At 40.8% G+C, this 26,932-nt stretch overlaps 1 protein-coding gene across 4 annotated transcripts in view; it reads right to left on the bottom strand.

Moving 5' to 3' along the window:
- Window positions 1–652: 652 nt before the first annotated feature.
- Window positions 653–26,932, bottom strand: part of fnip1 (folliculin interacting protein 1) — a 33,901-nt gene continuing 7,621 nt past the window's right edge. Inside the window, exons 1-18 of one of the 4 annotated variants that reach the window (XM_026328030.1) lie at window positions 26,464–26,655; window positions 23,580–23,709; window positions 20,809–20,946; window positions 20,547–20,647; window positions 20,156–20,230; window positions 19,754–19,845; window positions 18,613–18,696; window positions 16,071–16,142; window positions 14,445–14,580; window positions 13,242–13,443; window positions 12,693–12,778; window positions 8,979–9,125; window positions 7,084–7,253; window positions 4,541–6,284; window positions 4,155–4,320; window positions 3,656–3,856; window positions 3,420–3,535; window positions 653–3,057 (exon numbers count right to left, since the gene is read on the bottom strand). In XM_026328030.1, the coding sequence (XP_026183815.1) occupies window positions 2,979–3,057; window positions 3,420–3,535; window positions 3,656–3,856; window positions 4,155–4,320; window positions 4,541–6,284; window positions 7,084–7,253; window positions 8,979–9,125; window positions 12,693–12,778; window positions 13,242–13,443; window positions 14,445–14,580; window positions 16,071–16,142; window positions 18,613–18,696; window positions 19,754–19,845; window positions 20,156–20,230; window positions 20,547–20,647; window positions 20,809–20,946; window positions 23,580–23,709; window positions 26,464–26,471 (3,747 nt within the window). In that variant the 5' untranslated portion in view covers window positions 26,472–26,655 and the 3' untranslated portion in view covers window positions 653–2,978. Of the gene's footprint in view, window positions 3,058–3,419; window positions 3,536–3,655; window positions 3,857–4,154; window positions 4,321–4,540; window positions 6,285–7,083; window positions 7,254–8,978; window positions 9,126–12,692; window positions 12,779–13,241; window positions 13,444–14,444; window positions 14,581–16,070; window positions 16,143–18,612; window positions 18,697–19,753; window positions 19,846–20,155; window positions 20,231–20,546; window positions 20,648–20,808; window positions 20,947–22,147; window positions 22,264–23,579; window positions 23,712–26,463; window positions 26,656–26,932 lie in introns of those variants that run through there. The other 3 variants (XM_026328031.1, XM_026328028.1, XM_026328029.1) reach the window with 3 other exon arrangements.

The raw sequence follows: 26,932 nt of genomic DNA, 5'->3' as shown, positions 1-26,932 counted from the left end.
CCGCCAGGATTTGAAGCTGGGGGGAGTCACTACCGGTTTCAGGGTGGTAGATTCAAAGCTGGAATAAAAATGTGTGATCCAGATGTTGAGCACAACCAGTCAGACAATCACCCATCACAACAAAAATGCTGTTATTGGAGTCAGAACTACTTTGCAGTCACAGCATCCATACATTACAATGGATAAATAACTGTGTACTCGGTAAAATTTAAAAAGCAGTATTAGATATTAATATTATTAGATAAGGAAAAAAAAAAACTTCCCAAATCAGATTACCAAGAAAACTTAGACCAGTTCACAATTTTACTTCCTTGAGAGCTGGTTCAGTGTTTGTGGTGAAAAAAAAAAAGACATGAAATCAGAGCCGCTAATCTGAGATGTTAAGAACCGAGGGTCTGGAGCCGCATCTTGCAAAAGAGCCAGGTCTGTATCATAAATATCTCAGCCTGTACATGCTGTCAATGCAGCTACCAAGGTTTCTCTCTCTCTCTCTATGAATACCTGGATCTGAATTATATTTCATTGATCTCTGGAATTCAGTTTTGGGAAAAAACGTTTTATATTCACCTTTCCAATATTTAAAGTTTCCAGAGCTTTTTTTCCACTTTTCCATTTCAGTCTGTAGCATAAAAAAATCCCAGAGACACATAAATTCTCAACATCAGCATCTTTATTGCACAACATTCCCATAAAATTGGGAAAAAATAATGTGAGGAGACGACTCTTAAAAGACATTCTGGACAAATACATGGAAATAAACCGAGTATGTACAGTTTACATGAACCATTACATGGGCAACTAAATAACTTATTCATATACAAAGAGGGAAAAAGCAGATATAAATTCATACCTTTTAAACATGGCTGGGTTGTACAAAATGTAGGCCGATGTAGCTGAGCATCTTCAGTACAGTAACAAGAATGTTTATATCAATTTTAATCAGCAAAATGAGCTCTCCAGAAGCCTGTGGTGCATTCATGCCACTTCTTCATTAAGACTTGAGTCATATTCAGGGTGCGATTTTAATTTGCACAACAAAAGAAACAAACACTATCCATTTACGCTGCCAGCTATTCCTGCTTTTTGTACCAACACAAGGCATTTGAAGCCAATCAACACGGTGTTACAGACAAATCACTCACGTCACGATCTTTATGTGAGATTTGTGAAAACTGAGATGTCGCTTGCTTGTACACAACAAAGAGCTTCAGAAAGGTTTCTCACCAGAAACCAGTCAGAGGAATTTGAGCAGGCTATTGTAGAATTAAATGCTGTCTTTCTATGCTGCCATGAAGGCAGATTTACTGGGTTAAAAGCACAGCACAGTTGTAAAATTTAGAAGCACCCTCTGCTTTTGACTGAATGTTTGTTGTGAACAATGCAGTGCTTGGGAATTTTTCACTCACCCAATTTTTTCTTCAAACACCAAAAGTATATAATCATTCCCAATGCTGTCAACACATGACAAAACAGCAATAATGAAAATAAGGAAATAATGTCCCATTGGCCCCATTGCAGGTTACACTTTATGCCCAGGAGAAAATCCAAAAAAAGAGAAGCTGGGAAATCAACTCATGCTCCCTTTTATGCCTCATAAATCACACCCTGCATGTGTGGCATAAAGCCTAAGTCATTTTATCTGTCAATGACATGGAAAATCCAAAAAAGAACAAAAAAATAAATAAAAGTGGGCTACTATAATTGTTTCATGGGTACAACTGTCTTAGAAGCATGTTTGAAAATAGTGTTAACTGATACATACATATCCACTATAAGGCCTACTGTGTTCCTCTAGTCCTCTCTCAGCAGCAAACGTTGAAGCCGTAAACATCACGTAAAAAGGAGGCGAAGCTATAAAAGTGTGAAAATATTTCAGCATTTTGGTTTTAAAATATATGTAGATGATGCATGTTTTCAGTTTCCACAGTAGAAAGGGACCCTTCTTAATCACCTTTTGATGCAAAAATATGTTTTTCTGTAATGTCCATCCTAAGGAATTAAACAGCCTTCCCTTTTTTAAAGAACACAGCATAGAGTCTGCACACAGTTGACACTGACATTCCGCTGATTAAAATAGCTTAAAAAGTATACCTCAGGATTTTCTATGGGGCAAATGTAAATGTGTCATCCACTGCCCATATAAAGATCTGAGGTAGTGCTGTACCTATGATAAGAATGTCAAAGTCACTCTTAGCCAGTTTGTTGAACTGAAAATCAAAGTGTGCACTGATTACCCCCATGGCCAAATAATAGGCTTTAAAATCAGGTGTACATTGCAATTAAAAAAAACAAAACAAAACAAAACAAACAAAAAAATAATAATAATAATTGAATTTTTCATTGAGATATCTCAGGGACATTTGGCTTGTAAACAGATACATGGAGAGAGACAAAAAACATAATCAACATGAGATTGATAATGTTCTCGATTATATTTACCTCAAAGTAAAATTTAAAATTGTCCATTGGTTTCCTTTAAAATTGTAGTCTGTCATTTCATGTGACGGGGCTTAAGATTGTACAGAAAAAAGCAGATGACTGTTAATTTACTGTAGCTATCTTAAAGTTTCATTTTCAGCTGGAAAAATGAGCAAAGTCTTTGGCTTCTGTGTCCAAAAATAAAAAGAGTCCTGTTTTAAAAGAAACATTCAAACAGGAAAAGGTATTTTCAGGGATGCTTCAGTCGTCCACAGAGCCTCATTCAAACTGTGTCTCTAGCTTCCTCCCTGTGGTGCAATATCAGCATTGCACCAAATTCAGCAGCAGTGGTAGTGAGGGGAGGTGCTGGCTGTGGCTGTGGTCCATAAAGACATGCACTGCTCAGGCTCAAAGATCCCACTGAGCCCGAGCACACAGGTCAGGAAAACATGTCAGGAGCCCACTGCAGAGCATGGATCCCCGCTTTTGGGGCCAAAGTGGAACCAGCCAGGTCTGACTGTTTTCCTCAGGCACCTTAGGATCTCACTATTATTACAGTCTCATAGCAGGATCTGAGCCACATAGGGGGAGTGAGTGCTGGCCACTGCAGCTAACAGGGGGAGGTCGCTGGACTCGATTCTGCAAAAGATACAAGATCAGAAGATGATCAGATTTAAGCCTTAAAATGACAGGAAAAAGAAAAAAAATGTGACTCCAAAGTCTTTACATCATTTTCAGAGTGGCCTTTGTTTAATTCATGCATGGCTACAGCTATGACTTTGGATCCATTTCTAACATGACTAGTAAACATATTAAAATGAACTGCACACTGTTTTGCAGTTATTTTAATTGTGAAAGCAGCTTCTTTTTCTTCTAGAGTCATGGTGTTGACTGAAAGATAAGACTTCCCCGTTTGTCCCTGCACATTACTACGGGCAGGTTGTTAAATACTCAATAAAATGATCACACCTGTATGCTGAGAATAAAGCTGGACCGCTTACCCTAAGACCATGCCCAGTTCTTTCACATGGACTCTTGTCTGGCCCTTCAAATACTCAGCAAGCATCTTACTCTTGAAGTAGATTTCCTGCAGGCGGTCCTCAAGGTGCATTATACACTGAGGAGAGAAGAGGGACACAATCAAAAATAATGATTACTGTGTACAGACAATCACTGGTTACAACAGAAAACTTTTTCCATATCCCATGATACTACAAACACTGCTGCGGTAACATACAAAGTTGGGTGAGAGGTTGAGTTTGTAGAGCTGATGAGTTGACTGTAATAAACTGGAGACCAGGCTGGACACCAGGACTTCCTTCCCCAGCTTGTTAGCTTCTGTGGCTCGTCTCTGACTGCTGGCCACATGCACTGTCCACTTGTCTGTGTCTGCTATAATGCAGACGGCCTCCGCTATGGGCTCATCCAGCACTGGATGCTACAGAAGACAAGAAATCTCATTTTAACCAATTAAAAGGCAAAGAAAAGGGAAACAAACAGTCAATGTGATTATGATTTTATAAATGTTTATATTTTCTATTCTAATCATGATTTTAAGGAATATTATTCTTAATTAAAGCAAAGAGGGCAAACAAAACCTTTGATTCTACAGACATGCAATCCTTTTGATTCAATATTATATATATATATATATTATATACTGCTGAGAAACAGCACACTGTAGCTCGATAAAGAAAGAGGTCTTTACTCTTTACTTCATTTCTTCAGTCCTTTACCTGAACAGCGTGGGTTAATTCTGTCATGAGGTTCTGTCGTAGCTTCTCATCGCTGGGCATCCCATGCAGTACAAAGTCTGGCACATAGGTGGGGCAGTAGCCTCCAAATAGGGATCGGCCAAAATTGGCAATGGTTGGCTTTGAGTAGTTCTCCACCAACTTTGAGCTGTAGATCAAATAAATTGAATATTTTATTGTTAGTTTAAAAAAAAAAAAAAAAGGATAAATTATGTTAATTTATTCCCTGCAAGTATTATTATTGTGATTACCATAACAAAGCATTAACTGTGAAAAGCAAATTGTACTTCATAGAAGAAGAAGTGAACCTCAGCGAGGTAGCGTGTCTCTGGATGGATGCATGAATGGATGATGAGTCCTCTACTCACCCAGGAAAGGGCACCAGCACTTCCTCTTGCCAGTCCTCTGTCTCCTCACTCTCACTGTCTCCCAGCGCACTGTCTGAGCTCTCATTACGTGGTATTTCCCAGTCGTTGACAGGAACCACCTTATGTTTTTGGTCCTCTTTGCTGGTCCTGCTTCCATCCTGGGGCACAGGGACTGACAACACAAGACCCTTGTCCTGCTCAGCAGAACAGCCCCTGCAGCAGCAGGTGTCAGAGGAGTCTGTAGACCCACATCTACACCTCCTCTGGACATCCGACAAAGTGTCTCCCTTGCTACTAGACCCATCTTCTCCACTATCTAAGCCTAAACAGAGGCTCAAGCCCTGATCCCCAACTACACCCTGAAAGCTGTGACCTCCCAGGCTGCCACGAAGGGAGATTTCCGAGGGGTCCAGCAAGTCTTTGTGAATACTGTCCATGGTGCTGGCCTTCTGTTGTTTGGCCACATCATCCATAGTCCTTGGCTCCACTGGGTTTTCTAGGCTGAAATACTCATCAAAATCATCTATACTCCACCGGGGCATCTTACTGGACACCCGCTGCAGGGCCGGAGCCACCTTGGTCTGTGTGGTTTGGTCCTCTGATGTACTGGCGTTGCTGGTCTTTGAATTTGCTCCTCTCTGCAGTTGCTGATCAAAATGTTGTCCTTGATGATTCTGTTGCTGCAGCACCATGTGCTGCTGGTGAAGGGGATGTTTGTCCTTGAGGTGTCTCTTGTACTTTTTGATCTCCTCCTCCATCTTCGTTCTGCGGCTCTCTGTGTCCGACTCAGGAGACATGGAGTCTCCAATAAGGAAAGTGACTTTTGTTGCTGGCCCCTCTTCATCTGTTCGAGTCAAAGCCATGGGCCCCGTTCCAGGTATCACTGGTACTGGCACAGCAGCAGCCAGGTTCTTATCAGGGGGTTTCTTCTCTAATGGAACACCCAAAAATCGAGGAGCCAGCACTTTAGAGGTCTGGTTCCCTGTCCCTGCATCCATCCCAGCCTCTGCTCCACAGATTTTTCCCTCGGTGGAGACAGGAATGGGGAACGGGATTGATGCAAGGGTTGTGGTTATGGATGGTACAGTACCTCTGAAGTCGCCCTTGGCCTCTGCATCCAGCACAGAGACCTGCTCGTTAAGGGAGGCCGAGCCAACACATAGCACCGTCTCTAGTCGGGCCTCTGAGCCCAGCGGTCTGCTAGACTCCCTGCACAGCTCCTTGTGTTCAGCTGCTTCTACAGTCCTGATAATGGGAATAGTGCCTTGGTTTTGTTCCGTCTGAAGCACGCTGCTCCTGGACCCTTGACTTTCACCGCTGTCCTCCTCATCTTCCTCATCCTCATCTTCCTCCTTGGGTGTATCCTCAGCACCATGCTCCACCTCAGTATCTGTGAACGTGCTGCTCTGGAGGCTGTTGTCTGAACGGCAGCTACTATCCTCTGCCTCAGTCTGACGGCCATCAGCCCCCTGGGCCAAGTAGTCCCCACTTGGCTTATGGACAGTAACCAGGACATAGTCCGACTCCTCCACCTCTCCTTTCCTTAGGGAGGTGGTGATGAGGGAACCAGGCATGACAATGGCCTCGTCCTCAGCACTGTCCAGCATGTGAGTCTCCAGCAACTCAGAGCAGCGGATGAAGTAGGTGAGGACATACAAGAGTCTCTGGACCAGCTCCTGCCTGCGACCAACCACTACTGTCCTCGAGAGTCGCACAGGTGACCCTATGGCTCCATACAGGTCTCCTATACACAGAGACAAAAATATATATAGCATCACTGAATGGTGATGGTCTAATTGTGTTTATGTACTTACTTGATTTTATGTAATATTGCCCAACACATAATGGCCATATATGCCTATATATGCACAGTTGTATGATCTTAAAACAAAAGTGTTTTCAGTTTTTTTATTTTTTTGGATCACTGCTGCCTCACAATAATGGTGGACAATATTGGAAAATAAAATAAAAATAGAGTAGGAGGAGAAAAAAAAGTTTGATTAATCTATTTTCATGGAAGTTATTACTTATCTGCAGTTCTCAGTTGTGAACACTAGGTGTCACCATTCACTAACAAAAGTTTCCAATGTCATTTGAGGTGAATTGCTAAATACTCAACATACTTTTTAAGAGATTTGTCTATTTCCAGAATATTCTTACTTGCTAGATCAACTACAATCATTCACATATGAGCTAACTATCTTTATAGCAATATCTGTGGATTTCCACTAATTCATTGTGCTCCACTGCAAAAAAAAAAAAAAAATAGATGGGTAAAGTGGAGGTATTCAACTTATACCCAATTTTACAATCAAATAATCTAATTTTTAGAATTGCATATTACACCTGAAACACTGACATGCACAAAGCTAGTCAGTACAGACTGAAGAATTAATGGAGTTGCATGCAGATAAGAGAGTTCTAGTCCTAACTTTTCATGAATTAGACTATGCTTTCAACCAGGTGTTTTGGCACAATATTAAGGTACACTGAAGTCACTGTGTGTGTGTGTGTGTGTGTGTGTTTTTATTGAACTGTCTTACCCAGCTGTGCCCAGAGTGGGTTGTATGGGTGTGTCTTTGCCAGCATATCAACACTCTGGGAGGAGTGTTTCTCCAGGAAGATCTTGATTGGAGGCTGCCCATTGGGCATAACGGTGGGCACCCAGGCCAAATGATTGGTGAGGATGGCTGTCAATAATGCAGGGAGGAACCTGGATAATCAGACAAGTTGGTCAGCAGAAGCCCCAAGAGTCCAAAAATATATATATATTGTTCCTATCCTTGTTTGGTTAGTTCAGATACTTTATGAACTTGGTAGGACTTTTAGCAAGACATTCATACATATTATGCAGATACACAAATCACACACACTGTGTAAGCATGATTCACTTCTCTTTCTCGACCACAAGTCTCTACTTCCCGTCCAGTCTCATGACTCAACACTGTCATGCCAGTGAAGCTCAGTCATGTGCTAGAACCACTGGTTGACCGCAGGAGTCATCAAAACCATCGGTCATGGGAACACTGACAGGATACAGAACAGACATGATGTGATAGTGTAAAATCACTGGTTGCTAGGCACACCTGGCGCTTCATGGAGTGAACAGCATGGAGTAGTAGTTGTGTGGGAGTCATCCTAACCAGCGTTGGTGGAAAATGTGACTTCAACTAAGAAATGATGCTGATAAAGACGCACCAATGGTTGCCTAGGAGATGCAGTTTCTATTTATGATCAACATTTACAGTGTACAGGCATTTAGAGAACAGGAGAAAGTTCTCTATCTGTAGAGACTGGCATTGTACCATGTAGTATAAAATTCTTGTATTTGTTTTATTTCAAAAACAACGCAGGCAGAGCCGTGTAAATGAATATGGTGATAAATATTCAGGTCAGTTGTGAGATATAGATCTCTGCTCACTGTTTCTCAGTTGCTGCATTAATAGCTGCTGCAGCCTCTCAAACTGTGCGCTGTTTGTAACAGGTTCAAGTTGGTTGTGATTCATAAAGAGAAATTTGTGTCGTTTTATATGTAAATTTGAACGGTGTATGGATCGTCTGCCTTTCATGTGCACATAAGCTTTTGGTTTGAAGACTGAGCACAGTTCCTGGTCTGGGCCACTCTATAAATAACAGTTTGTAAAAATGAATTGGATACTTTTAACTAGTTCAAAACAATTTTGGCTCAGGGAATCTGTGATGGACATCGATTAAATCACTTATTAGCTAACGACAAAAAAAAAATGTCACAATAACTGTAAATATAAAAATAAATATGATACGCTGCAGCCTTTGTATTTACAAGAACAGTCAAACTTACTCTTGTGTCTTTCAATTATTCAGAATAAAAACAAACACTGCATCCTTTAAGATCACCTTCAAGTAATAACCTAATTCAGTGTGCTGAAGGCTACTTAAATCAGCTGTACTGAACACTGGTGCTATGTTCAATAAATGCCTTGCTACCAATTCATATCTGTACAATCAGCAGTGCTTTGACAACAACAATAAGCAATTAGAGACTGGCAGGGATATTCTCATTCACAGCTCCCTCTAAGGCAGACAAATAAACGCAAAGAGGGTGAAACATTCATAGTGTGTGTGTGTGTGTGTTAAGTGCAAGAAAGAAAAAGACAGTTCATAGAATGTGTGTCTGTGGAAGAGAGAATGAACAGTAAGTGTGAATCTGCATGTGTTCCCTGTTGATAAGACTGTCCAGGAAGTACAAACCATCAAAAGATGTTGAAAGAGTGTTGTAACATTTCTTAATGCCAGAGAGTCTTTCCCCTTTATGTCAATGAGCTTGCTTGATTCCTGCTCACTTTCTTATTGCTTTTCAGCTCAGAGACGATCAAACGAAGCGGTTTCTATTATTGGTGGACTTGTTACGGACATGTAACATCTCAAAACCAGGTATTGGTATAAAACCACACTCAACTGGTTCTTGGAGGCCTGCTCCATTAGCAGGGAAAGCTCCCTCATGAATTGACCACAAAGCTGGTTCTTCTCTGATGCTCCAGACATCATAGTCAGCCAGACAGGCTCAGCAACACGGGGCATGGTGTACAGGTCACAGATGGTCATCCTGGAGATAAGGTATAGAGGGAGGGAAGTATGAAAGAGGGAGAGGGCATGAAGGAAGGGAATGAAAGGGAAGCAGGGGAAGAGAGAAAACAGACAGAGCAAGAACAGACATGTTATTGTCTCTCGGGGCAAACAAAAGAGATCTCAGTTCACAAAGCTTCGCTGTCTGCACCGAGGCTATGGGAGACCCTGGGTGTGTGTTTGTAACAGTCCAACAAACTTGCATGCATGCATTCACACAAATGCACACGCACACCCACACACCCCTGCCTCTTGCTCTGCACAGTGGGTGTGTATAACTATCTGTATGCGGATGAGTTGGGGCATTTGTCCATTGAGAAGCACTGGAGTTTCCATGGAACATGGGGCGTGTTGGTGAGCATGTCTCGGCCAGAGGCCAAGCTTTGACACAGGGGCAGAGGGGAATCTCTGCAGCTTGAGGAATGTCGAGAATCAGGCATTTTTAGTCAGGGCTGAAATATCAACTGCAGCTGATAAGAGTCTGGGTTTGACTCTTAATGCAAAGACTCTTTCTAAGCTCTTGTAAAGCACCCAGTGCCGGGGTAGATGCAATCAGCCTGCAGGCTGAGAGAAAGGACAGGTGCCACACAGTCAAAGTGACCTTGAACTCCAGTATTACCGTGAGCAAACTTTTTATGAAACAGCTGTAGTTTTTCTTAACAGGTTTATAAGATCCTATCAACACAGTGACAGAAGTAGTTCAGTGTGGTAATACCAGTGATCCAGAAAGTTGTCTTTCAACAAAACCACTGCTCAGTTTTTCAATACACAGCTCAATGTGCTTTTGAAAATCAGCCTTTAGTTTGGTTAAATCTTTCATTTCAGCTGATGGCTGTGGTCAACAAAACTGTCTTGCTTTCTCTGTACAAGAACTGAATCATTCACCAAGAACAAGCCTTTAACAAGTGCACCAGTGCAGCTGAAACTTTTCTAATAAGCATTCACTGCATTAGATCATCTGCACGACTGATGAAATTCCTGACACGCACTAATTAATCGCTGATTAATCATTAATAAACACAGCACTCCATGACCATTGCAGGGTTGACCAGGGTAAACCAAAACAAACTTGATGTCACTTGTAACATACACAAAACATGCGTCTTAACTCTTCATAAATCTCTTTGCATGTCACTATCAGCAGACCAAAGATCATCCATCACTTGGACTGAAGCATCAGATGACCTAATACTGCTTTATTCATTCCCCTGTTTTAAACAGGTTAAATTATCAATGCCCTTTTTAAGACTCACTTGACCTCGCTGGGTCTGCTGTACATTCATCTACTGAAAGGTCCCCCAGTGGGCAGAGGTCTGAGGTTGGGCCAGCGCTAGATGATTGAGAGATCTAGTCTGAGCCTCTCTAGAGCAGCTGTTCAGATGAACTTTAAAGAGCTCGCCTGTGATGTATAATTAAACTTATGTGTCAGACAGAGGAGCCAGATTTAAGTTACCTCACTATGGAGGGAATCAATTCAAACATTTCTTACCTCATCTATGGGTTTGGTCTTTACAAAGTGTTGTGTTTCCATACACCACTTTAAAGACTTGTACATACTGATAAAATTAAGCCACCAACTTTTTATGCTGTTGTTTCGGTTCACTTTGTGTTATTTTTATGCACTTGGCCACTTGGACATAATTCTGCAGAAGTGATTACCAAGCTTACAGTGCGCCACAATTTCTGGGGCTGTCATCTGGTGCATTCTTTTATCCATAGGGCATCACAAAATAATAATAAAGCACAGGTTTTTTCAGTGTGTAAAATGGAAAACACACTCCTAATCTCAGTGTTTGCTCCAGTCAATACACCCACTTGCACCAAAAACCCTAACACAACCACAGTACAGGATGGTGTGACTTTCAGGTACACATGCCTGTGCCAAGCACACAAGCTTATCTTTGTCAGCATGCACGCGTATGTGTGCCTGCTTGCTCTCCAGCTACGTCAAAGCAGCGTCAGCATTAAGCAAAGCCATTTCTTTACAAAGTCAAACCCCCCTAATGGCAAAGGTGGCTACACCTATATTTAGCTGCTGTCTGAAGGTGAGATTTTACAGATACTTTGTTTGTCCTGGGCAACAGCATTGCTCCTGCTGGCACTCACATATTATTTACAATTCTGGTGTTCATGGCCAATGTCTGAGGTAGATAGAGTTGCCACTCAGTAGGCTTGAATTGCTGTGGCCGGCTGCCAACAGGCATATGACTGCAGCAATGACTGGACCTCAGACAGGGAAATACCTGCCTGTGTGTGTGGCAAGTGAATGTAATGGTGGAGAAAGGCATGTATGTACATACATACATTAATGACCAACAGTCATTCAGTACTAACAAGCATCTCTCACACATTGACACATAAACACACACACAACTTTCATCCTATTCAGTATACACTTTATTATTTGTTTCACAGTGTGTTTTTAAGGACTGTGTTTCTGGCTGTTATGTGTCAACCTAGTCTGATCATTGCTGGTAAGCCTAAGAAATATTAAGTGTCAAAAGTGCTCAAATTTAAATCACACTGACACAGGAGATGCTTTCTCTGCGAGCCACAACAGCCACTGAGTCTTAGATATTATTTGCAAAAACACAGTTTAACGTTGTCTGCTTGATATATTCATTTTAAAAAATGTGTGTGTAAAATACTTCTTAGGTCATTAAAGCTGCCCGATTGTTAACGTCATTACATGAGCTACAAGAATGAATGTGGGCACTTGGTGACCTACTTTAAAGAACCTTTAGACTTCACTAATAATGTCTGTAGTTGACTATATGTTGGTATAAAAGCATGTTTAGAAATGAGTGAATGATAAAATAGGAATGACACTACCTGTATGTTTCTACAATATATAGCTTTATAAAATACGTATTTTGTCTTGTTCCTTCACCAGTGCTGGGACTATTTGTATTGAAAACTAAAGTTTACACATCCTTAGCCTCTTTTTCCTATCACAGCTGCCTTTCCTGCTGCATATCCCGCATGAATTCCATTATTGCCAAGAAACAAAATCCTGCAAACCACACAGTTTTCCAATGCACATTGGAGATTGACTGACAAAATGAATGAGCATGACCTTGTGTCCCATTTTACGATGCGGAGGCTCATAACATAAATACCAGTTACGTCTTTTAAGTGTAGTGTCTGCTTCCTGGAAACAGATTTTAAATGTCACATTTTTCCAGAGTAGTACTATGTACCCAAGGAGAGAGGCGTGTACACAAAAACTGAGTGCAATGTAAATGTTGGCTTCAGTGAACTGCCAACTCAAACACTCTTGCTTAAGAATGAGCAGTCGTGTTTTTGATATTCCACATAAAATATATTGTTCTAATTTATGCTGAATTGCTGAATTAGGTAACGTTATATGGTAAACTCAGTTATACAAATTATAAGCATGTGAAGGTAAAAATGGTCTCTAAAATCAGCATTAGCATCATATTTTCAAGTTGCTCATTCTTTCATTTCTGATTGCTGAACAGAAAAAAACTAATTATGTAAGATTGTTGTCTGTATCATATCAAGTCAGTGTGATTCGTTGCCCAACCTGAACTCGTTGAGTCCATCCACCATGCGGCTATAAGCCAAGGCCCTCTGGCTGGCATCAGTTGACCGCCGACTCATCTTCATGGCCTTGAGAGTGACACAACACACACATGCTTAGAGATATTTGGCACTGAGGCTGGCAAACTAAGTCTGCCAAGGGGGGACAGAGAGGGGAGTATGGAGGGCAAACCTGGAAGTCAACCATAGTTCTGACAGTGCCAACAACAGACACCAGTAAACAGAACCACAGATATGCAAGGTACAACTACTGACCTGTCAATCTGACAGCAAGTCTGCTCATTACAGCAGTAAAGTAGGGGGGTAAAGTTTGTATTTGGTTTCTATTCATATCGCACTGCTAAATGGATTTCACTGACAAGCTCATTCTCAGTGTCAATCAGGGAAGTGATGATATTTAAATAAAGGAAAATCATAGCCCATTAATAAAAAAAAAAAAAAAAGGGAAGCAAACCCTGAACACACCAAAACACAAATGTTAACTCTTGCTATGTATTGGTCGATATTCACTCAGTGAGACAAAGCAATTCACCTGTTCGATGGCGCTCTTTAGTTTGTTCATATGGCTTTCAAAGAGAGGGAAGTGAGAGAAAAAGAAATCCTGGAAGCGGCTGTTCTCCTCAAGGTTGGGGGACAACATGAAGATGACTCCAATGGCAATCTTTTTCTTTCGAGCCACGCCAGGGCTCGGACCCCCGCTTTCATCAGACATGTTGAAGCTCTCCTCCACCGACCTGATCAGGACAGGGCAGACAGGTAGGGGTCAATTATGAGAGTAAAGATACAACATCTATCTGAAGGTTTTACTTCAACAAACCTATTTCCACTTAAAGATCATCAACATAAAGTCATATTATTTCACATAAAAACTGGTTACAGTGCTCCTTAGGTCTGCTCCTGGCTTTCCTACTTTTTGCTTTGGTTAAAAGCTGATAAAGTAAGTATTGTACAGCTCCAAACATTTTTACTCATTTCAACAGAGGAGAAAAAAAAATACTTGAGCACATTTGTTAAGCAAAGAAAATATGTAAACAGACTTTAAATCCTAGACTCCTTTCATTGCTGCAGCTGGTAAACAAGATGCTTTGGTGCTGCTGAACTGGAAGATTAGAGCACTCAGGGGCTGACAGCTGCATTGACTGTGACAGGCCAACACAGCATCCTGTCTAGTCACAGCACTTTGTGTGTCTTTGTGAGCTGCTCTGAGCTCATAGCAGCAGTGTGTGTCATCCTCCCAGCTGCCTGCCGGAGCCTGAGGAAGCCCTTGTAAGATAAACTTTACAAGAGCTCAGTAGAGGCCCCGAACAGGGAGGACATGCGGAGGGGTGTTACACACTGGGAGAGACCGGATGTGACCAAATGTGATTTTAATTCTTTAAGTGTCGTGTCGGTTTTAATCATTGTAAATTAAATTTCTCAGGCTTTTGGCTTGGTCAGCCAAAGTAAGACTTGAAAAAAAATGATCATTATGATCTTGTGATATGCATTTTCAGTATTTTCTAATATTTTATACAGTAACCAAATGGTCAACTAATCAAGGAAATAACTGAAAAACAATGAAAACGACCATTAGCTGAAGCTCTAGTGTGCTTGCCCGTTTACCTGTCAGTGAAGAAAGACTTGTCTCTGTCACTGACAAAACGTGCAGACTTTTCCTTTTTGTTGTGTTTCTCTATTTGTATGCAGGTTCATATATGTAAAATCATGTGTGCATGTATTACTATAGTTGCCTCACCATCGGGGGAAAACACCATTCTCAAGGCTGGTGGTCTGGCTGCGGAGCCATCGGCGCTGGTAGCTGGACGCACAGCTGCTGGTCAGAGAGGAGCCAGGGGATGGGAACGGAGTGATCAACAGGCTGCTCAGAGACGCTGGAGGGATAGGAAGAGATAAATAGAGTGAACGGTTGGAGAAATCAAGACAGCAGGAAAGAGGAGGAGCAGGACAGAATGGAGCAGAGGACAGATGAAGGGAATGGTGGGCGACAGGAGAAGAAGGATAAGAGTGAGTCAGACTACAAGTATGCAGGGTTATTCATTCTGCATACACACACAGACAGAACTAGACTAAAATCTAAATGGCGGTAACTGTTCAACAAAACTATTTGAAAAAGGGCAAAGGAAAACAAAACACATCCAAATACAAATACAAACACACAGAACCCTTCATTTGATGGCCCCAGTCACTGGAAAGCTTTCATATGAGATCTAATATCAGCTGTCCTGCTAACCATCACATGCTGCAGTTGTTGGACATCCTGGATTTACACTAGGCTGGCAGGGCAACAACAACACATGCACACGCACGCGCGCACACACTACAAACCCTGATCGCAGGGTTATTTACAGCCCAGGCAGTGATCAATGGCCACATGAACCATTTAGACTGGGTGTGAAGAGACAGATAGACAACTCTGTGAGTGAAAAGTGTATGTTAAAGACTTGACATGCTACTGACTTGAAGATAAGAGAACTGTAATGAAGAGAGAGAGAAGGTGGGTGGTACCTTGTGTTTTTTTCATAGAGGAACACGTACGTATTAGTGTGTGTGTGCGTGTGTGTGTGTGTGTGTGTGTGTGTGTGTGTGCGTGTGCCTCAAAGTGAGATAAAGAGCTCTCCAGCCCAACTGCAGAGGGAAGGTGGAGAAAGTGCAGATGAGAGGACGAGGCTTGAATTAGAAGCTCATTTACTAGTAGCAGGTTTTGAGAGCTGCTATATTTAATCCTCTTCATGTGACCCACGTTGATGCAGAAACCGCAACTCCCTGTGTACCAGTCACACCAGTGGGGCATGGTTATGTTTGTAGAGGGGGCACACAAGGGGGGCCAGGGGTTAGTTTCTATTGCACAAGGTTTTCCAGACCCTGGTGTAAAGACCTCCACAATGTCTTTGACCTCTGCATAATCTTCCTTTCTGGTATTGTAATTACAGTATAAGATCATTTGCAATGAATGGATGCATGTGTGTATGCATTACATTAGTGAAGCACACAACTTAAGCACCATCAGTTAACGTAACAGGTGGTTGTGTAACTGTTCATACTCTTAATTAGTGGTTAAAACAGGTCAACCAGACTGACAGCGCTTTTAAAAAAATCTCATTAACTGCATCACCTATGTACCGGCCAATCCAGATGATGAGATCGAAAACATCTGGGGAAACTTACAGCGAGTTTGAGGTGAAAAGGAGGCGAAACAAGCTTTCTGAATTGCAACAGTGCAGTGTTTTACTAACTTATCCTTGAGCTTTTCTGTTCCTTGGCAAGAAAAAATATATATAAATGCAATTCAAAGCTGAGCTGTAGGACTAGAAGCTGCAGTGTAGGTCAATCCAGGCTTTGGCTAGTAGTCTTATTAACCTACCTGACCTGGCGATGCCGCTGTCCCTCTCGTCATACAGCCCTCGGCCAGGCATGTCCATAGGGTGACTGTGGCCTAGAGGAAGAAAGGGAGAGATGGAAAAGTGGGAGAGAGAAAGTGAAAAGAGATAAAGGCAAAAGACAGATGTGTGATGTAAGGAGAGGGAGAAGAGCAGAATAAAACCAAGAGTAAAGACAAGAGTGTGTAAGATGAAGAGAAAGAAGGGAGAAAAATACAGATAATGAAATGAGAGAACAGGTAAACAAGAAAAGTAAAAAAAACAGATCAACATGATCAGCAAAATGACCATCAGGCATGCTAAAGATGTTCTTGCCAATCTGTGAGGTCCTTAAAGGGCTTTTCTACTCTACATAAAACACAGGGGCTAATTATTTTGGATGCTTCATATCCTCAGCATCGATGTCTGGACGAGAAATATCAAGATAATTTAACTTTGTACCCAAAACAACATTAGAACTGTGGGACCTGCTTCAAGGAAGAGAATTTAAGTGTTTTTGCATAATGACTGAAAAAGCTTTATTCTGGCTATTTAATATAGTAGTAAACAAATAAAAAATAAACAAGGCTTGGTAGCATGTTCAAAACATGCTGTACTGCAATCAAACTATGAACCACACAACAATAAGAAGAATCAGATATTGGACTAATTTCTACTCCAAAAGGCTGCTAGTAATTGACTGTCGTGCTGCTGGTACTCCTGTTGTTTAGTAACACCAAAACAGGAAGTGTCACAAAAAACCACTACTGTTGTAATAGCAGCTGCTTGCTGATTACCTTGCTGCCACCATCTCCAGCACCTGCTACAGATTTGAAACAACTTTCTACAACAGACGCCGTAGTATGTCTGTCATAGAGCATAGAGATATACGAGTTTGCTTTTTCTCAGGTGTCCTTTTCGTCAGCATCATTTTGAGCTTTAGCAAACTGTGATATGCATTTTCACTATTTTCTTATATTTAATATGCCAACAAAATGATCAATAATATATAAAAAAAAAAAATGTCAATACTTCTCACAGCAGAGGTGTGAAAACCACAAACGCAGCATTTGAATGTGCAGTTGAAAGCATAGTTCTGGCCAAGATGATTAATGAGCAAGATAACAGGAGCTTTTTTTTGGCAAGGCATGGTGTGTTTCTGTGAGTATAAGCACTCGTGTCACACTGTGCTTTATGACCCTACCAACAAAAACAAAATCAATTCTTACTAGAAAATACCAAGCTGGAAAGCTCACTGGGAGGGAATACAGTCCATTTCTTTACAGCATTGATACATGGGCCTTGTTTGAAATAAAATTGTATGGGAAGCTATGCACTGGGTGTTAAAATATCAATATGGAACCAAATGATGATGGCCTACACATCCTATATTGAAAGGAACGACTAGTCCTATTTTAAACATGTTTCACAGTTACTGGAAGGGATAGATGAATACACCATCTCAATGTAAATTTTAGGAAGCTGAACTGTGGAAAGGCTGAGAGAAAAAAAAAAAATAGTTGAATGGTAAGGAATCTTTTCTTTTCCTACAAGTGCCAAGGTGAACTTAAAAAAAGGCATTTCACCATTAAAGGCACACAACACTCAGTGGCTGACTGTTTAACTGTGTAACTGCATATGAAGGAGAATGTGTGCATGCAAGCTCAGGCAATTTTCACTAGCTCTTTAATGGTTTATAAGGAAAAAAAAACAAACTACTAAATGTGTGTGTTGATCATTCACATAAAGCCTAAATTCATTGCTCACGTATCACAGACACTGACAGATAAGTTACTAAGCATACATGGGAGAAGAGCATAAAGACAAGGAAAAGAAGCAACAGCCAAAACTATAAACTACCACCCCCAACACCAGTAAGCCCCCATTCACACTATATATATATATATATATATATATATATATATATATATATATATATATATATGTATATGCATGCATAATACAGCTGCAGAGTCTGGGTCAGATAGTACTGGTAAATATACTTTATGATTGGCTTGAGAAAACTGCAGATGAAGGTGTCTTATTTGACGTGAAATATACGACAGAAAGATGTTTCAGGGCGTAAGGGTTCCCTCAGTGATCTACCTACTGGCAGTTTGCCTTCTCCAGCTTCACTGTGAATTTTAAATGAGCCTACAGTCCTAAACAAAAGTCACGTGTAAGCTCATGTAACTCTGAAAGCTGGGTGAAGAATTGAATTTTTAGTTATTTAGGTGCCATTTGAATTTTCATCCAGTGAAATTAAGGGAAGACTTTATCCCGTTTTTTTTAAGAACATACCAAAAATGTCAGGTGGTAACCACATCAAAAAATTATTTCCTCAGCTACTTTCTGACCCAAGTTATTTGCAGTTGAGTTGTGGTATTGCATGCTATAACTACTACTACCCACTTCTACTGCAAGAATCACTACATAAGCATGCAGCTGCTCAAAGAGTCGAGGCCTGTACAACCAATACTGCACCTGCAGCCTACACACACGCATGCAACTGGCACATATCAATTATGGCCAGTTTTAAGCGCCAACCTGAAAAGAAAGATGCGCTCTTGATGAGACGCAGAGGGCCTTGTTCAGAGAAGGCCCGGCGAGGGCTGCAGAGCTGAGAAAATCCTGCGTAGCACAAACAAAAACATGGAAAAGAAGAAAGGGAGGAAGAGGGGGAAAACACAAAAAATATGAACCATGGTTAGTGACTGAGCAAGGAGGAAGGCTGGCAACCTCCTGTTGTCCGGTCATTTTGTAGTAACCATCCTCTGGTCTGGCAGCCAGCAGGACAGACAAACAAAAGACTTATATCACACCGAAAACACAGCTAAGCAAACAAATAATTATGACAGGCTTTACATCCCTGATGTATATAAGCAGATGATTTGGGATGACAAAAAGTGCACAAAATGATAGATTTTGCCAACAGTTCTTTATAATTTTCTGTCTAATAAAAGCATTTCATATACTGAACACTAATGCCACAGTTTCACCACCAGTAACGAGAAGAGGCATCATGAGTTTCAGCAAAGCATCTAATGAGTAACAGAGTTTTTACTGCTACGAGTGCCTGATAGAGATTCTGTTAATTTGCTGAGACATCTTGTGCCTGCAAGACCAGTTTAAATGTTTCTAACTGATCCTGAGGTTAATTTAAGGTAGCAGTAAGACAGAGCTGTTGGCAGAGCCTGGTTTGTTAAACAGAAATGTTAAATTGTCAGAAAAAGAGTGACAAATTTATTTGCTTCCTTGTGGTTGTTCCAAGTCACTGCAACTGTGAATAAACTCAAAAAAAAAGGTGAAATTCAATTGGCTCTTGAATTAAATTCATGATATACTGTCTTACTCTGCAACGTATTCCTACGTTACACTTTGTTAGCTCATAGGGAGAGATGATCACTGCCACCTGACATGATCAACATTTAACTATGTGAAGGAAATCCTACCAACACAGTCTTTGCCATAATCAAATGTGTATCAGACTTCATATACAGTCATAGATGCTCAACAAGTATTTTTAAAATAACTACAGTTACCTACACTTAGTGCCTTGCTGCAATGAAAATGACTACAAACATTTCACCCACTTCCTACTTACAATTCAAAAGCAAACAAAGAAAAGAGGAAGGCTGTCACTGGTGTCTAAAGGAGCTTTGGTGTGGAGCTGGGTTTCTGTGGTTACCTATGTTCCCTAGGAGGCTGCTGGGCCCGGTGTTTTGATCAGGCCTTAGGGTGTTGCTCTCCTGTCCAATGTACTCCAGGCTGTCCTGTAAGCTATGAGACCAAAGTGAGAGTTTCTTTACTTTCTTACCATCAAAGCTGACTTCAGTTGTCTTATATAATATGTCAGTGACTACAGTGGAAAATGTGTTAAACACAAAATGAGAGAGAAGACAATGAGAAAGAGAAGCAGTATACAGAATGAGTATACCCAGTTGACTTAAACACAGAGAATACAGGTCGTAAGTGAAAAAGAGGACCAGAGAGAAGGATGAGATGAAAGTGTATCTGCATGCACTGGTTTATGTGAAGCTGCCACAGGAGTGTGAGTGTGGCATGTGTTGATAAGCCTGTGTGTGCTTACGTGTTCAGGCTGCCGTACACACTGCCTCCTGTCCGGGCGGTGAAGACCTTACTCAGCATCAGCTGAGGTGGTGATCTGATATGATGACAGTGCAAGGACAAAGATCATCAGTAATATTTACTCAGTTCATGTGCTCGTGCACGTTTCAGTGTCTTTCACATCCAACCTCATTTGTCTTTTATACCTTGTGCATTTCCAATTACTTCCCTTTTTCTTTCTTGCTCCTTGTGTCAATCCTTCACTTCCCAAACTTTCACTGTTGACTAATGGAAATCTAAACTAGCACTGGATACAAATTAAAAATCCCCAAATCCCAAAATAAAAGCCTGCAAAATGTCAGAGCGAATCAGAAAAACTCCACAACAGATATTACACTGTCAGCTTTTCTCACCTGATTTGGTGGATTTTTAGTGTGGAGCCTTTGTAGCTCATGGCCACAGAGCCAAACATCATTTCCCCTAACATTACCACATCAGACGAACACCTCGAACCCTGGAGAAGAGAGGAGAGAAGAAGCAAACATCTTAATGTCGTTAACCTTAAATAAACTAGTATTAAATAAACTAGATTCTGCATGTAGACTCATGCAGCTGCATCATGTTTGGGTATACATAAAATTGAATGGGAGCTTTGCATGCATATTTATGTGTTACCTGGAAGCGGAGACCCTGCTCCTTGGTTTCCTTGGTTTCTGAGGCACAAGAGGAGGAGCTGTCTAAGGAGCTACTGCTGCCACCTGTAGAACGGAGCTGGCAGCATTTCCCGAACATCTTCCCCTGGCCCTCTGTGCTCTGTGGGGTAAAAATAAAATACAGAACATAAAACTAAAGGGATGAACACAGATTCTTTAAACTCTGCAGAAGGTCCAACTTGTATCTGAAAATCAGAACATAGTGTATTTATTTCAAATATTGTGTTGGTATTAAATGCTCATCCTAAATAATTGAGACCTAAGGCCAAACAAGAACTATGTGTTTTTCAGGTAATGAATCAAAAACGAGCAGTGCTCTTTGTGACTTTGTTCACGTTTACATGAAATCATGAAGAAAGATGCAGATTTTGTACTTAGCTAAAATGTTTGTCCCAATTTATGCAGGAACAGCCCATACACGTGGGAATAGATAACAAGTCAAGAGGATTTTATTGCAGCAGGTTTCGATTATAGAGGCCTCTGCTAGTATAAACATAAAGAGTGAAACCAGCTGAGAGCACAATTTAGCAATAAAAAAAAGAAATAAATAAAATTTCTGTTTAATTTCACCCGATTTCTGAATCACACCAAAAATAAAACGTCACTGGTCCATATGAAATTAATTTTCATTCTTAATGGAAAAGCATAGATTATGTTGAATTATTCAGGTCAGAAAGCACAGAAACCTAATCCAGATGTACTTGTGTACACAGCAAACTAAGAGCAATGTGAGCTCAATCAGCCTGTGTCATGTGCCTTCTTAACTTGGCAGGCACGCACATGTCTATTACTCTCATTATGAAGACCAAAACCTTTTTAAAGTGTGGGGACTTGTGCTGAGCCCCACCAGAAAAAGAACAACAGGGAATGAAAACAAAGAAAGTTTGCTTTGTTCTGCTTTTTTAAAGTACATTTGTAAACATTGCAACTTACTGTGCACATTCTCTAAGGTTTTTCATTAATATGAGTGATTTTTTAAGATGCATATATCTAGTTATGCAAACGAAGCCACCGATTCTGAGCAGGCCTGTGTTTTAGTGTGTACATGGGTGTGTGCTCAGTGTAGTGCAGTGCGAAGTATGTACACACAGGCCAGCAGCATGTGACTGCCAGTCATATGACTCTTTCGGGAACTCGTGAGCAAGCAGCACTGCAATCATTGCCTCCCTTCCTCCACCACTCCAGCTTCATCCCTCTCCAACTCCTGCAGTTTTCTCTTTCTCCTCTAATACATTTCTTTTCTCGCCCAGATTTGGCCCCTCCTGAAACACCCTTTCTCTACATTTCATTTTTTTACTGACCTTCATTCTCTCTTTCTTCATTTTTAACTCTTTCACCCATTTCATCTGTCCAATCCTTGTCTCTATTCCTCATTCTTTTTGTCCCTCAGTGTTTTGCTTGTTCCTGCTGTTGATCTCTATAAAATAAATTCCCGAGTTAACAAAAAAAAAAAAAAAAAACATCTTTCCTGTGACACATGTCACACAGTAACTGGCAAAGTCCTAACGATGCAGAACGCACCAAAAAACAACAGACAGACAATATCACACTGACCTCTCTTACTGAATTTCTCCATGCATTATCATCTTGTGTTTTTAGAGCTCACATTAGAGTAAGTCAGCAGGAGAAATGTGTGTACGTGTTGAGCAAACGTTATGGACATGACAATGAAGCAGATAAACTCAGATGAGAGATGTTGAGATAGTACAAAGAACAGACAAAGTGAAACGGTGGAATAAGAAAAAGCGAAAAATGAGTGAAGCAGGCAGATGAGAAGGAAGAGGCATGATGAGAAATAAAGATGGGAGGGGTGGAGAAACGTAGAGTGGGAAGAACAAGAAACACTAGATTATAGTAAGGAAACTTAAAAGAAAAAAAAATGATGAGGTAGACAGGCAAGAGTTTTAGAGCAAAGAGACAGATTTTAGAGAAAAAGAAGCAAGTAGATTTATAAAAAAGTGTTTAAATTTAAAGACTGAGACCACACCAAAGGCAGAAGACAGACGGGAGAAAGACAGACAGCGAGTGACATGGCTGTCATGTGAGGATGAAAGAATGCTGCTTACACATGGACTGTCAGCTGAGGCTATTATTACTGGAGATAAGAGCACCCGAACAAACCGGTCGGGGTCAGGCGGGAGCAAACAGCAGCGTTATGAAAATATTAGGCATGTTTTTCAAATGAAAAGAAAAAATGTGGTGACTGTATGTCACTGTTTTAGGAAGCCAGTTGGTATGTCCAGTATGGGAGAGGCCAAACGCACAAGGCTAATTGTCAAAACACATAATCACATGTTTGGTAACTATTGTTGTGCACACCCTGAGTAGGAATGCAAAGCTGTAGTAAAACAGTGTTTTATCATCTTGTCTCACTGGCTAAAATGGGCTTGTTGCCAGTTTATCAATGCTAACAAGACGTCTGAGCCTCGAGCACTCGATGACGCACTGACTACCTGTTTGACATACTGTCAATCAAAACTGAAGTTCTTTAAAAAAAAAAAAAAAAAAAAAAAGAAATATTTAGAAAGTATTGTTAGAACTGAAATAATTGTAATTTAAATTTCTAAATCACCATGTGTGTCATTCTGAAATTTAGCACCAACTCTTTATGAAAATAAATATGTGTATGGGAGTACTACAGTGGTGCAGTGGGTAGCATCATCACCTTATAAAGAAGATGGGCTTCCAAAGGACAACAGTAACAAACAGACACACACCAAAATTGTCACTCACAGTGATGGGGGTTTCCTCTGTGCCCCTCTTTTTGGCATTGGAGTCAAAGAGGACATTTCTGCCACGCCTCTCGCAGTCCTGGTACACGATGAGCCTGATCTGGCTGGGCTCCAGCTGGGGAAGTGGCCAGCTAGAGGGAAGTAAGGATGGACAGGAGAGGGATCCAAAGAGGGAGAGACGGAAGAGAGAAAGCATTGTGATGCAGAGAAAGAGGAGGTAATGTGGGAGGGAGAGAGAAAATATTTAAATTATTAAAAACATAGCGATAAGAACATCAGTGAGATGATAACAGATGCAAAAAATTAAAACATGATTTCTTTAAAAATCTGTAATGCATTCTAACGCATTCTCAGTGTCTCTTCCAGGGAATTTACACATTAGAAACAAAGAGGTAATGCTCTAGTCACAAAACATTCCCAAAACAAGCTAAATAGGAAGGAACTGAATAAAGCAGTGGAGCAACTGTACAAGTTTGCTGACTGTAAATAATTGTTCTGCACATTAGTCTTTTCATTTGTCGAACTACCAGTGCCAGCGATCTGCAAGCCTCGGTCTCCACCTTTTCCTGCAGCACTCTTTCCATTGTACCCAACCTGATGCCAAACCGTGCAGGAGGTGCCCACAGGGTGGCAGCTCCATGTCATCCATTCAGACCAGGCCTAAACAGGCTCAACATCCTGGTCACCAGGTACTTGCTGGTGAACTCTCCTCCCTGAGGCCCCATTCTCATTAACCCAGTCAAGTTACTACAGATCCAAGACTTCCTTTTCATTAGGATCTATTAAGTACACAATGAGATGCCTTGACAACCTCCAACCCACCTCCTACCATAGTGCACCCACATCAACATCTAATTTAGACTTTTTCTTCACTAACCCACTGAATATTTGCCTGAATTTAAAATATACTGTTTGCAACTCCTCCCTGCTTCATATTTATACAGACATGTGACAGTCACCCAGTATAACCAGTCTGCTGCTCCATTGGGCGAGCTGAGTCATCATTAACACTTTCCTCAAGGCGGTGAGCTTTCCTCCACCGTGTGTTGTGGAGTGATTAGCAACTATATCATCCAATATTTTTACTAAGGCTTCTAGTTGTAAAATCTGTTTAAACTAATGTTTAGTTCATAGTAATTGAAATATGAATCAAACTGTATTTGTGTATTGGTATCTGCAGATTATTGTTGATGTCACTTCCTGATTTCCAATAAATAATGCAGAATTAGACAAAAAAAAAAAAAAAAAAAAAAAAAAGCACTGGTCATCTCAAGTAATGTTATGAATGGTGTGGCTGCAAATCGACACCCAGATATCTGACAATCACTGTGGGTACTAGTGGGCCTCCACATGGCTCTGGAACCTCAGTGTCCTGGCTGATTTATTAGGGGCTATAATGATGACAGGGGACTGGACCGGCAGATGGACAGTCAAGGATTTGTGTCTGATCCAACAGATAGATTGGTGAGACACATGGGCACAGTGCTGGACCTAAATATAGCCTTTTATTGAGGAGCATGGAGTATCCATAAACACAAGTGTTTATAGTAAATGGGTTGAATGGAAAGGGTGGAAAAAGAACAGTTAAGTCCATTTTTCTTTTGGTTGATTAATCTGCTCATAACTTCCTTAATTAATTCATTATTCATTTTGTTACAGGCCAAAAAACACAAAAACACATTATTTACTACAAACCAAAGGAGCAAATCTTCACATTTGAGAAAAATGTTTTATATTTTTGCTTGAAAAAGTACTGAAACAATTAATTTTCTTTCTATTGACAAATCTATTAACTAATCATTGTGGCGTTATTTCACCGTGGCTAAAAAGTCAGAGGTACTGAAGCTGATGGTGACATTTGCCTCTGTTGTTGATTTGAATGTGATCAGATCGTGAGCGACAGTAAACACGAAGTGAAATGTAAAAAGAACAGCTAATGAAAAGATCTGTGCATCCATCTTGCATCTACTACTTTTTCCTGCTACCCAGGTTTAAAGAAAAGATAAAGAGCCAAAACAATGATAGGAGCAGGAGTGAAAGAACAAAAGAAAATAATTAATGATGAAAACATAGCTAACAGTAAATGACTAAAGAATGGAGAATTATATAATGCTGATATGAGGAGATAAAAGGTCACAGTAAACGGAAATGCAAACAAAAAACATCTGACGATGACAGAAAAGCATCTGAAAGAAAGACGCGGCAGAACAAGAGTGAAGGAGGAAGTATCCCATTAGTGAGCTTGTGACAGTCACAGCACTGACAGAGGAGAGGGGAGTCATTCATAAAAGTAGCGCATGACTCTTACATACTGCACTCACACTGCTTTGACCTCAATTGTCTGAATAAAAAAAAAAGATCAAATATTTCAATAAAGTTAATTTTCTTGAACAATCTGTGGTCTCGAAAGGAAAAAGGAAAAAAATCCAGCTACTATTTTATTTTATTTTATTTTTTATTTTTATCAGGAACAGCGAAATGAGGACAGCCTTAACTTCTTTGAAATCTTCCCTAATAAATGTTTTCAAATCACCAACATGCAGAACAGAAAGTCTGAACTATAATTCCACCCAAACACATATGTGGCAGACGGCTTTCACATCCAAAAACAAAAGGCATCCTTCACGATAAACCCACTAAGCCCCATGACCCGGCATGACAATGACATGACCACAAACCATTCTTGGTCACTGACACAATAATTGATGCTAAAAACCACTGGTTGGCCTTAAACTGCAAGTAGCAGTTGGAAACGGTCACAGATTGCCTACAATTCAGCAGAAGCCAAAAGTCTAAAGAAACAACACAAACATAGTTCTGAAACCTCCTTTACCTAGAGCTGCCATGCCTACTCGTAAGCCTGGTCAAACATTACTGACTCCTACCTGGGCATCGTTGCGAGTGTGCCAGCCCTCTCTCTATTCCTCTCTTCACTCCTCTCCTCTCTCAGCCGGGAGCAGGGTCTAAGAATAGCGGTGAACTAAATTCACACAACATGAGACTGTCAGGTGATCGCAGGAGCACTGTGTGTGCTGGACAGTACAGAGGCAGCAACAGCAGCAAGCTCTGCTGCCTGTCAGAAAATGGGGATTTGTTGTCTTAATCTTGCTCGTTTTGTTCCTCTCTCTCTCTCTCGTCTTCCCTGTTCCCCTTCAATCTACAACACACTGACTTCCCATACGAGTCTTACAATAAAGAGCAGGAATGCAAGTTGCTTAAAGATGTCATACTCTTACAAGTGAAATTTTCCCATATCTTTAATATTTTCTGTACTGATAAAGGGATTGTGGTAAATTTTGTGAAAAGTGACAGCCTAAAAAAAGTGCAGCAGGTAAGGAAAGTGATCTAAAAGTC

The sequence above is a fragment of the Mastacembelus armatus genome, chromosome 14 (assembly GCF_900324485.2).
Source record: "Mastacembelus armatus chromosome 14, fMasArm1.2, whole genome shotgun sequence".
NCBI classification, from domain to species: domain Eukaryota; kingdom Metazoa; phylum Chordata; class Actinopteri; order Synbranchiformes; family Mastacembelidae; genus Mastacembelus; species Mastacembelus armatus.
Note: the sequence above shows the minus strand (reverse complement) of the source record. Positions and strands in the feature narration are given on the sequence as shown.